General features: G+C 45.2%; 1 protein-coding gene across 6 annotated transcripts in view; it reads right to left on the minus strand.

The window, feature by feature from the left end:
- Positions 1–860: 860 nt before the first annotated feature.
- The window catches only part of LOC147120069 (abl interactor 2), a 229,203-nt gene continuing 217,372 nt past the window's right edge, over positions 861–12,691 (minus strand). For all 6 annotated transcript variants that reach the window (XM_085985605.1, XM_085985604.1, XM_085985606.1 and 3 more), the window contains 2 exons: positions 11,989–12,168; positions 861–7,826 (listed from right to left, as the gene is read on the minus strand). In XM_085985605.1, the coding sequence (XP_085841731.1) occupies positions 7,651–7,826; positions 11,989–12,168 (356 nt within the window). In that variant the 3' untranslated portion in view covers positions 861–7,650. The remainder of the gene's footprint in view (positions 7,827–11,988; positions 12,169–12,691) is intronic.

A 12,691-nucleotide genomic window follows, 5' to 3' on the forward strand; every position in this document is an offset into this window, starting at 1 on the left:
GGGGCACTGAGGACCCACAGGTTGGTGGACTGAGGGCCCACTGGAGACAGGCAATGTTGTGGAGGTGGAAGTAGGCGGTCTTGGTGATGAAGAGGATATAGGGTCAGAAGCTCAGCTTTTGCCAGCAGTGATTGACAGCTTCTCACAACTGATTCCTGCATCCCATTGAATTTAACAGCACCAAGTGCAATCCCACAGATTCAAGGTACCGTCGCCTCCTGGTTATGGTACTGGACGAGCAACCCAGACATCATGAGTTTGAATTCCATCGTGGCAAGTTGTGAAAGTGAACTCAGTAACTCCGGGTTCTGACAAAAGGTCGATGCTGTACGACCTCCTGAGTGTTTCCAGTGTTTTTTGTTTTTATTTCAGACTTCCAGCACCTATAGCATTCCGAGTTCAGTAAACCTGCAAAAATTTTTTTTAATTTTTTTTAAAGCTGCTGGATTGTCATAAAGACCTAAGGTGCCTCAGGAGTGACCCGCCATTCCTACCTGGTTAGCTTGACACCACCTAGTTGACTCTTAACAGACCCAAGGCAACTAATAAATTAACCCCTCATTCCCAAAGGTTGGATGACTTCTGGAGAAGGGGTGTTTCCTTCACAATGGAGACGAAGGTAACAGTTTTAATGCAGAACAATGTTAATATCAATCAATTCTAAGGAGATGCATCCATAAAAGATCAGTCCCAGCAAATTTGATCCTCCTTTACATAGAACAGGTCACCTCCAGAACTAGGACATATAGCACAGGTAGCAAGCGTACCTCACCCTTTTCCTAACATGTGCATCACAAGTTTGAACCAAAACTCAGTCATGGGACGTACCATTGTAAAAATAATCACAATATTTGTGCAGGTAGCTGTAAACGTGCTTTAAACATTCCAGTCACTTATCTTTTTATTATTTAAGACTCAACGCCTTAAAACATTTTTTTTATACACAGGATACAGTTAATTCACAAAACTTTATTCTTGCAGGCACATAAAATGTACAGCCATGTCCGTCCATTAGAAGGGGAAAGAAGATCCGAGTTTGGTGCCAGTACGTAAACAAACCAACCAACGACAAACCCCTGACCGACAGATTCCCGACCCCCTCGTCCGAGGAGCTGCCAACACACCCAGTCAAGGCTTTCGATTTTCAGCAGGTGATCTAGATGTAGAAATGGGCAGCAGATTCCAAGTACACCTTTTCAAGGTAATGTGACACCGCCCCCCCCACCCCAACCCTTTCAAAAAAAATCCTAAAGAGGTTTTCCTGGTTACTGTACTTTGCACTAAACACCACGCTGCTTCTTTCCTTTCATAGGAATTGCTAAAAAGACCACGATCCATCCTGGTAGTCACATGATACAATGATAATGGAGTTGTTGACTAATCACAGCAATCAATCTCTATCAGGTAGTCTACAACACTTTCTTTCTTAAATTTCTTCACTCAGGATAAAAGTGCGACAACCTGGCTCCTTAGGACGGATTCTGCTTTCTTTTCTCTGACCACTGCTGTCTCAAGTCAAAAGGAATTGAAAATAACAGAAAATGCTGGAAAAACTCAGCAGGTCAGGCAACATCCGTGGAGAGAAATTTGAGTTGACATTTCGGGTCGAAACCCTTCTTCAAAACTGGAAAGAAAATAAAATAGATCGAAGGCAAGGCTGCGATCGAACAAAAGAGACAATAAAAGGTATTTGAAGCCAGATGAGATGGTAATAGGCCCGTGGAGACAAAAGGCAGCTGAGATTAGGTGTGAAGTGTACTGGCAGGTAAGAGACAGCTGCCAGGTGAGAGAAACAAGAGGGGGGGGGGGGGGGGGAGGGGAAAGGAGGACCCAAAACAAAGGGGTGGAAAAAATTATAAGTAAAAAAGTAATAGGGGCCGAGGTTATGATCTGAAATTGTTGAACTCGATATTGAGTCCGGAAGGCTGCAGACTGCCTAATCGGAAGGTGAGGTGCTGTTCCTCGAGTTTACGTTGAGCTTCCGTGGAACAATACAAGAGGCCAAGGACGGTGAGGTCCGAGTGGGAATGGAGTGGTGAATTAAAATGACAGGCGACCGGAAGCTCGGGGTCACCCTTACAGACTGAACGGAGGTGTTCCGCAAAGCGGTCACCCAATCTGCGTTTGGTCTCCCCAAGGAATTGAAACGTGCCAAGGCACAGCTTCAAAGGAAGTGCTGTGCTCACTCCACGCACTTGGCTGTAGCAGTGCTGGTTGTTACAGTTGCTCCCTGCATAGAGGCCATTATATTTTTCTGGGACATGGTCTGTGATGGGTAGAGTTCAACAGGCACCCGACTCTCCCCAGTACCTCACGCCACTTGAGGCTATTTCTCATCTAGTGTGCTAGCGGGGCTTTTCAACCACAACGGCTTCACAGCTGAGCCTGATTACTTACATGCACTTCCCAGCAGGGAGTTACTGGGCAGCGATCAGGAATGGGAACCCGAGCTCAGAGGAAATTGGCACACTCAGCACGGAGTGGGGGTGCAGCCTGGCTCGTCTGCTCTCACCACCTTGACCGACCGAACCATTGGGAGCCAGTGTGATATGGGTAGCATTCTATGCCCCCATCAGCCTAGGTTGTCAGTCATCTCGCATTAGAAATAATTAAAAAAAAAAAGTATAGTTTGAGTTGGAGTGCAGCCTGGTACAGCAGAACCTCCGTATAACAAATTACAAACCTCTAAGTTTCATTATGTTCTCTGTAATTGTTGGAGAAAATATATCTAATATCATGCTCCTCAATGGTGCCAAGCCTCACTGATCTGCAATTGGCGTCAACTACCCTTTAATATTTGACAGTGTTTTCTCGTGATGTGGGGCTGCACTAAACTCTGGGGAAATCACTGAACCCCAGGAACAAACGTTCTAGGTTGAGAAAGGATCAAACAGAAATTAATCTCTACCCTTTCCTGGCAATATCAGTTTCCATTAAAACACTGCCTATATGAACCCCCAACTTTCTCCTCTCTTGGAGGGGCTGAATCTGGTTGGGGAGGGGGCAGTCCCACCAGACACCTCACCCCAATTGGTCCAATCATCATCTGTGAGCTGAGGCATAAGAGTGGGCGGACACAAGCCTCACCTCACCCAACCCGCTGGCAGGGGTCACTGGATAGCGATCAGGAGCAGGAATCCTTCTTTAGCTCAGGAGTGTCAAGACCGCCACAAACTCAACACAAACCAGGGGCATTCTGGTCTAAGTCCCTCTGCACCAAACTGACTTGGTGCATTTGTCTATTGAGCTTAGTGATTGTACTAACCTGTTAAAACCCTTTGCGTACAGCTCAGTAAGCATTAAACTGAGGACCTACCGATCTAGGTCAAAAACCACGGGCTACATTCAGACTAGCTTGTGACTGCAGTCACTGATTTCAGATTGGAAATCTCAACACTACAACCCTGAATCCGAGCTTGGTCACCCGTCCCACAAGCAGTAGGCAGTGAATAAAAGTCCTTGGAGCAGTGAGTCGGCTGAGTGAAGGGCGAGTGTTGGAAGTGGTACTGGATTAAGTAACAGGCTGCCACACAAATGATCTTCCGACCCCTTTTCAAACAAAGTCACACACTGGAGAAAGGAGGTCGGGCGGAGAGGCAAACTTCAGTTGTTCAACAAGAGTCTGAAAACTAGCAAGAAAAATGGAGCGTGACAAAATGCTCACTCGAATAAGAAATCAGTGCTTCATGAGAAATCTCAAAAATCAGTAACACTGTGCAAGTTCCTTTTAGATTTATTGCCTTGGAATGTGCGCGCGTTTCAATGAAGGGGGTATTTGGCGGTGTCCCAAGTTGGTGCTCCTTCGTACAGCGAAAAATCCCTACACATCCGTGCCAGAGTGGGGCAGACAGAAATCAAACACCCCTACCCCACCCACAAAAAGAAATGACAAACATTTAACCTTAAAAGGGGGACAATGTGAGAAATAAAAGCAAACTCCAGGACAGGGATTATAGCATGCATTCTATTCAAACATTACAAACACAGATTCTTGTATATCAGGCTCTAGTCAGTATTCTTTACACAGCATCTTAGCCAACCCAAGAGAGGAAATAAAATCTTACAAAATGGTGCATAAAACTAGTGAGGCTATCTACACATTAGTACTGTATAATACGCAAAGAAACCAAAGGGTCGACCGATACAACGAAAAGGTCCAGTACTACAAGGCCAGGCACCCACATTCACTTTCTGAAGCATTTTTTTTGTGGTGTCAGGCAGTTGTTTCATATCTTTAAAGATATTTGATATCCTGAGAAATTAGGCTAAGGTATAAATTATTACTCAAATATGCATATTGACTGCCCAGAATTATAACTGTGGCTGTAATTTAATATTTATTATGGTGTGCTCTAGACAGACATACACACACACCACCAGTGCCTTCTGTAATTTATCTATTCTCACAAATTTATTGAATATGAAGTCTATAAATTGAAAAATGCTGCTTAAAAATGTAGAGCAATTTTGGAAGTCAAAGTCAGGTTACAAGATTAGTTCAGATGAAGAACAATCTTCAGCCCATTAGAGAACTTTCTGCCAGAATATCAATCCTATCACCTTACCATTAAGCCTTAATATTTCCACCTCAATAGGTGGGCAGAACCTTGTTTATAACATCTCACCCAAAGGTCTTGCAATGCAGCACTCCCACAGTACTGCACTGAAGTGTCAGCCTAGATTATGGGCTCAAGTCCTGGAGGTGCGCTTGAACCCACAAATTTGTGACTCGCGGGTGACAGTGAGGTAAGGAGACTCATTTAACGTCAAGAAATGTTTGCGACAATTTCAGACATGACTGCACCGTTAGACTGTGAAGTCACTATTCACTCCTGAGCTCTGCTACAAAATCTGCCACCTGCATTCAGTGCATTGGTGGCACAATGCACTGTTGGAGGTGAACCTACGGTAGCCAACTCTGGCTGGGTGTATTCCTGGAGGGTTCATCACATGACATCCCACCTCCAATCACCCCACCCCCACACTCCTGCCATTGGTCCATTCTCCAGGTGCACTGCCTTCCCAACGCCAACTGGAACGGGAACAGACTCTTTCTTACCCATTTGGATTAATCTTGATCGTTAGTGAAACAGCATTTTAAAGTCTCCAACATTTTTAAAACTAATAAATGAAAGTTTTCAAAGAAAATGGAAAAAAACAATTTTGTTCTCCTGGCTTGCTTGTAGCAGTGTCCTGGAGATTAATCTGGAATTCCTGGAGACTTCAGGACAATCTCAAAGGGTTGGCAACCCTAGGTGGACCACAACCAGCTCTGCCACAAGAAATGGTGCCGCCACAACTCATAATGCTGCAATGACCAAATAACTGCACTGGCCGCCCAAGTGACCACACCAATGCCACAAGTTGTTGCACGATTCCCAGCAGCCTGCTCACTAACCCACTCCAAGTGCAGGAAATAGCTATTTATAATCAGGGATTCATTTATAAAACCTGGCTCCTATTCCCCAATTACTGTGGGAGTACCTTCACCTCACGGACTGCAGTGGTTCAAGAAGATGGCTCACCACCACCTTCTCAAGGGCAATTAGGGATGGGCAATAAATGCTGGCATTGCCAGCGACGCTCACATCCCCAAGAACGAATAAAAAAAAAGTTGCTGTAATTGGAGTTGTTGAAACTCGAATAGATAATGACTTCTCTGTGGATCTCTACGCGCTTTCATTCCTTAAAAAGCACTTTGCTTAAACTGTCCACTATATACTCATTTTCTTTCCTCAACTATCCTTCACCTCCTCTTGTGCCACCACAGTGCCACAGGGTCCAGGTGCCCATCTGTCTCAGCCACACGGCTGTTCTTAATGCACGAGCTCAGATGGCATGCACACTTTCCACCAGAACTCACTAGATATTGATCAGGAGCAGCAACCCTGGGCTGATTGTAGTCACCGGGCTGAGATCAGCTAATGCAGCAGAGCAGAGACTGAACTTGGCACCTACCAGCCAGAGGATTGGTCATTGTCTTTCCACTGCACTGACTGCTGTCACATATCAGGTACTCACCTTAATTTTGTTCGATTTAAGACAAAAGTATATCACTGAGAGGAAAACGTCACCATCAAGTTCTGGAGAAGTTCACTGAGACACAATCCCCTTCCATTTCAGCAGTATAATTGTGAGATGAACATGTCCCATCAACATGGTGCAAAGCTCAACCCAGTGACCGAAATGTACTTTTATTTAAGCAGAAATGAAGCCCTTTAAAACCTAGCAGTCTGGCTACAAACTCGGGTCTCTTTCCTGTGCTTCCCCCTCTGGTACAGGCTGGGAAATGTCTAAAAACTGCATCAGCACAATCTAAAACCTCAAGCATTCATTGAGAAGACTACACCAGTTCCATTTATACTGTGCGTCAACTGGGCTCAGGAATATTATTCTATGAATTAAGGAAAAAAAACAAGAAAACAATCTTAGACTCCAAAACATCTGTCTGTAACAGCTGAGAGTGCCGTCATTGACCTTATTTAACATATCCGACCAATACACTGTAGGAAAAAACCACAATCTTATACATTATAATACTGTGAGATACATTTCTTATGCGATACTCATTTCCCATGAAATTTCCCCCACCCCTAAATCCATCAGTACTGTATCCCAGTGTTAATGACAGATCTGTACCCACCCACACTGTACCCCAGCGTTAGTGACAGACCTGTACCCACCAGTACTGTATCCCAGTGTTAGTGACAGACCTGTACCCGCCAGTACTGTATCCCAATGTTAGTGACAGACCTGTATCCATCAGTACTGTACCCTAGTGTTATACAGTGACAGATCTGTACCCACCAGTACTGGACCCCGGTGTTACAGTGACAGACCTGTATCCACCAGTACTTTACCCCAGTGTTATCCAGCTCAAAATGCTCTCTCCAGACACCGCCCAAGTTTGGAAGGGCAGGATCTAGAATTGTACTTACAACCGTTTCTCTCAGTTACAGATGAAAACTAAACACACTGGCATGCTTTAGTGAAATGCTGATACCCATACTGGCAGGCGACCCAAGGACATAAACATGAGCTGCTGCAGCATACCTGGTACAGCTGCTGCGCAATACAGCACTGTAATATGGCTGCTTCCAACATACACTCTCCAGCCAACTTCCTTCTCGAGCTTTTGAGGAATGGCTGCTTTGAGAATTTCCTTGCAGAATGCATTTGGGAGGGGCAACAGCTTAATTCAGAATATAGGAGCACCATCACAGAGGCATTTTGTTTGGACCATTATCTGGCGAGGGACTTGCCCTGTAGTAGCGGTGGTATCGGTCAACCCTTAACACCAGGAATGACTGCGTTACATGATTTTGCGTGTGAGACTGTGTGTGTGTGTGTGTGTGTGTGTGTGTGTGTGTGAGAGAGACTGTGTGTGTGCGAGAGACAGACACAGAGAGCTCATTCCACAACGAGTTCAACAGTCATTGGAGCCTACACCGGCAGCAGGAATAACAGCCTCCTGAGAGACAATGCCACTTCACTCCATCCTGGTTGAATAAAAGGTTGTTGTTTTAGTGTGTGTCATTTACTCAAATCCTTCATTTCAGCTTGTGCCTTTCCCAGCACGGCAGGAAACCAGAGTGCAACAGTGCACCAGTGGGAGGGGGGGGCAGCTGCCGGGGGGCTGCCTTCAGTGGGTCACTCTGCATAGTGCATGATGGATTCCACGTAGTTGCCGGGGAACAGACCGGTCACGCCATTCATCACTCCTTCGTACCAACCATCATCATTCTTCTTCAGCACGTAAATGATGGCGCCCTCTTGGAAAGACAATTCGTCCTCTTTGTCTTTTGAATAGTCATAAATCGCAACCACTGTGAACAGAGAACAGTAACAATTAGCACTGGCACAGCAGCCCAGGCAGGACAGTGTGCACCAAGAGAAAGGGTCTCTGCACCAGCCTCCGTTCTGCCCTTGATGTTCAATGTAAACAGCCATGGCGAAAGCTTGGTGGGTCAACGCCCCTCCATTAGCCGAGCCGTGCAGACTAGGAAGGTGCCAGCTTCCATCACCAAACAGCCCCGAGTTAGCTCATCTCAGTACGGGAGTCACAATCGGCCACAGATGTGGGTCTGGTCTTTTGTCTCAAGGACCTGGGTTCAAATCCAGCACTGACTGGTGAGCTGAAAACCTCCTCTGTTTGCTGTCTGTAAGGGGCCTACATGAAATGAGCTTAGTGAAGCCTCAATCCAGCTCCTGTGGGTTAAGATCCACAGCACAAAACTGCCCCTGATTTGGGAAATGGGAAATTAGGTGCTGTTCTGAGGCATATTGTTCTGGCACAGTACAGGGAGCTTAGCTTTACTCTGCATCCAATACTACTGTGCCTGGTCTGGGAATGCTACATGGAACAGTGTCCAGGGGATATAATTGTGGACCTAATTCTTGCTATAACTGACCAAAGTGAGGGGGTGGGCCTTGTTATTAGGGGTGGGGTTATTCCAGCTCCCGGACAGTGAGGGGGAGGGCATTGTTATTAGGGTTGGGGTTATCGCAGCCCCCCCCCCTACAATTAGGGGAGGGGTTATCTCAGTTCCCAGATATATAGTTGGAGTCCTATTAAAATGAACCTATTTATAGAATTATTGGAACAGTAGTTTTTTTCCTCTACCTACCAGAGGGGGGGGGGGGGGGGAAGAGAGGGGGCAGAGAGAGGGAGAAAGCGAGGGGGAGGGGAGAAAGTGAGGGTGAGGGTGAGAAAGCGAAGGGGAGAGAGAGGGGGGAGAAGATGAGAAAGAGAGGGAGGAGGAAAGAGAAAGAAAAGTGAGGGAGAGAGAGAATGGAGGGAATTACATGTTGACCTGCATTGATGTCTGCAAAATCTGCGGCAACAAGATGTAATGCCAATGAAAGCTGATGTTTGGCCAATCAGATGGAGACACCTGGAGTTGCACCATTTGCTGGAACTGAAGTTTCAGTTGATATGCTAACTTCTAGTCAAGGCCAATATCCATGCAGGGGCTGAGGAACTGCTTGGCAAGCTGCCAATATCAGCTGCCAGGTAAACTTTCCTGATACCGTAGCTCTGGCCACTGTATGTTAGGGCAGCACCAGTTTAACTTCAATATTAGCACAAGATTTAGGGCATTCACTGGAAGACCCTGACTTGTGTCCAACTTAGGAGGCATTTTGGACTGTCAATTGGCCGGTACTTTTGATGAAGACTGGTCGAGAACACCATTGGATGCTCTTTGGTGAATTCTCAGACTAACCGGAAACATTTACTTATGTCTCATAGGCGGCCCTGGATTCTGATGTCACACAGCTACACAACGAGTCAAGTAATATCATGTATCCATCTGAGATAATTTTCCAGTGTTTCAACTGTTCAACGCATTAAATAGTTTGAAACAGGACCTCAGAAAACAAGTGAGACACTGGGAATGTCAGCAAGTCTGGATGCTAGGCCCCTTCATAACTGAAGGCAACTGTGTACCAACCCCAGAAGAATTTAACCAGTGCCCCCTCTGTGGTTTAGTGAGCTTCTCCAAGCAGTAGCTGAGCCATACGGACAGGAAAGTCCCAGGTTCCATTCCTGATCTGTGTTGAGTTATCTGGTCTTAGCCAGGTCAGCCTGAAGTCAGAAGCAGAAAAAATCAGCCAGCATTCTTCTCCTGGTGGCTATCGAATGGCCCTGCAGCAATTGTGTGCGTGTGGACACCCAATGAGGGCAGGATCAGATGCGGCTGTGTTTCCCCCACTGTTAAAAAGCCTCATTGTCTCGGTTCACAGATGAAGAATGGCTACTTGGGCACGATAGATTTTTGTTGGGTAAGGGTATCAAGGGACATGGAGCAAAGGCGGGTAAATGGAGTCGAGGTACAGATCAGCCATTGGAGGAACAGGCTCGAGGGGCCAATAAAGGTATTGAGGTAAGTACGTAATAAAAAACACATCTGGGAAACCAGGATGCTGCTCTTTTTTTTAAATTACAGAAAATGTTTTTATTGTATAAGAAAGAAGCTGCTGCTCAAGCACAAACTAGTGCTGGGAGAAAGAAATCAGCTGATGCTCAAGAACTTTCATCCCAGGGTAGCAACTGAACGAATGCAGCTGTTGGGAGATGAAGAACTGTAACATGACTTTCTATTCAAGGTGTGCTCAGAATTAACATGGCTGCTACATGGCACCAACAGTTATACCAATGACACCCAATTAATTTGCATGTGAAAAATGAATGAACGAAGAATGGAAATTGCACTGCAGTCCTGTCAGCAGAAACCTAGAGTTGACATGTTGCATGGGTTAATAAATCATTTTGTTGCGTAACAATAATGTACTTGTCGTCTGTATTGACTTTTAAAACTTGTATTTTGTATTGCTAGAAAGAGCATCAAATGGGTCAACACCCAAGATATCTCTTAACAGAAAAGCCAGCTGCTCAGACCAGACAGGTTAGATAGAGGGGGCTCCACAGGGTGAGTTTCGAAGGCAATGAATTGTCTAAAGTGTTAACTGACCAGTATCATCACATTCAATTAAAAACATCCTGGCTATTGTCTCAGTCTGGCTAAAAAAAAAGAAAATCAAGGACCGAGGATCACTTAGAGGGATAGAATTGAAAAGCAGAGACGTTATGCTAAACTTGGAGTACTGTGCACAATTCTGGTCTCCATATTATAAAACAGACATAGAGGCACTGGCAAAGGTGCAAAAAAGATTCACAAGGATGTTTCCAGAACTGATCAGTCTTTCCTGATAAGTATAACTTAACAGGCTGGGGCTCTTTCCTCCAGAAAAAAAAGAGAAGGCTGAGGGGTGACCAGATAGAGGTCTTAATGAAGGGGTTTGATGAGGTAGACATAGAGTTTCCACTTGCGTGGGAGACCAAATCTAGAGGTCATAAATATATAAGACAGTCCCCAAAAAATCCAATAAGGAATTCAGAGGAAACTTCTTTACCCAGAGTGGTTAGAATGAGGAATTCACTGCCACAGGGAGTAGTTGAGGCGAATAGCATAGATGCGTTTAAGGGGATAAGCACATGAGGGAGAAAGGAATAGAAGAATATGCTGATAGGATTAGGTGAAGAAGGTGGGAGGAGGATCGTGTGAAGCATAAATATCAGCACAGACCAATTGGGGCAAAAGGCTTGTTTCTGTGTTGTAGACTCTATGTAATATCCATTCAATATTGAAGGATGCCTGCTGCCTGACTATAATCATGTAACTGCCTTTTGTTTCTGTGCAGATTCAAAGGGGATTGGGTCATGTACCTGTGGGCAAGTATGTCTGCAGAGGACATCCCAAGGGACCTTGACACAGATCAGAGTCAGGCCCAGCCTGGGGTAGTAAGTTTGAATGACAGCTCCGACACTGGCTGTAGGTTTGGACACCTCGGTGGCCAGGGATCTCCATTACGGATTATATTGAGCTCAATGTGCTTAAGAAAGTGAATCAAAATTCCTCGTCAGTTCTGCAGCCAGCAGCCTGAGAGCATTTCTTGTGCTAGCCAAGTTAGCTTTAAAACAGTAGCCTGTTCCACAATATAGGAAATTCATTTTTGCTGTAGAGTCTATATTGGTAGAGAAAGGGAGTGTCATCATTTTACTCATCATGGAGAGTATTGTAGGATTTGCTGTTTTATACATTTACTGTTTATTTATCTATCTTGAGTAAATAAAACCAGTTGTTGGTTCAGAGCCCGAGTCTCAGTCTGCTAATAGAACACATTCAGTCTACTTTACAAAGAGAGATGATCACGCACCATCACGTGATGCTCTCAAGTAGCCGGTATACACAGCAAGGATCATTAGGTCTCACTATATTACCTAAACCCTTGGCAGGAAAAGACTCTAGATCATAGGGGGCACTTATAGGGGTGGCCGATGATGCTGAACCATGGAAAATAACTAGCATCGAAAAACACGACTGTTATAAAACACAGAAAATTCACAAGAAGCGCAAGATGTGGAGGTGCAGGGGAAATGTGGGAAATCAACAATACTACAAATTTTGTATTTCCCATTTCACTGACCTTTCTCCAAATAGCTCTTGGGTGCCCATGGTGGATCCTCCTCTGCATATGGGTCACTATACTCTACCACAGCCGTTTCTTCCTCCTCATAATCCTCTGGTGGTGGGGGAGGAGGGGGTGACTCGTCAAATACTGTATCATCGGCTGGTGGAGGTGGTGGAGGGGTGGAGCCTTCTGAAACTACAATGTTGATATTACGTTAAAGGAAAGGACTTGCATTTAATCACGCTTTTCACGACCTCAGGACGTCCCAAAGCGTTTTACAGCCAATTAAGTACTTTTGAAGTGCCGTCACTGTTGTAGTATAGGAAACGCGGTCAATTTGCGCACAGCAAGCTCCCATAAACAGCAATTAAATAAGTGGCCAGATAATCTGTTTTATGTGTTGGTTGAGGATAAATATTGGTTCAGAACACCAGGGAGAACTCCCCTGATCTTTGAATAGTGTCATTTTTAAAAATCACCTGAGAGGCAAGATGGGCCTTGGTTTAACATCTCAACCGAAAATCGGCACCTCCAACAGTGCAGCATTCCCTCAGTACTGCACTGAAGTGCCAACCTAGATTATTTACTCAAATCTCTGGAGCGGGGCTTGAGCCCACAACCTTCTGACTCAGTGCTACCACTAAGCCAAGGCTAACACCATGCAATAAGCCTTTCACGTTTTGGGGTGAATAGAAGTGACATAAATCTTTGACAGTAA

This window comes from Somniosus microcephalus, chromosome 4 (genome assembly GCF_052327205.1).
Source record: "Somniosus microcephalus isolate GS21.2 chromosome 4, FLI_Smic_1.0, whole genome shotgun sequence".
Lineage (NCBI taxonomy): Eukaryota > Metazoa > Chordata > Chondrichthyes > Squaliformes > Somniosidae > Somniosus > Somniosus microcephalus.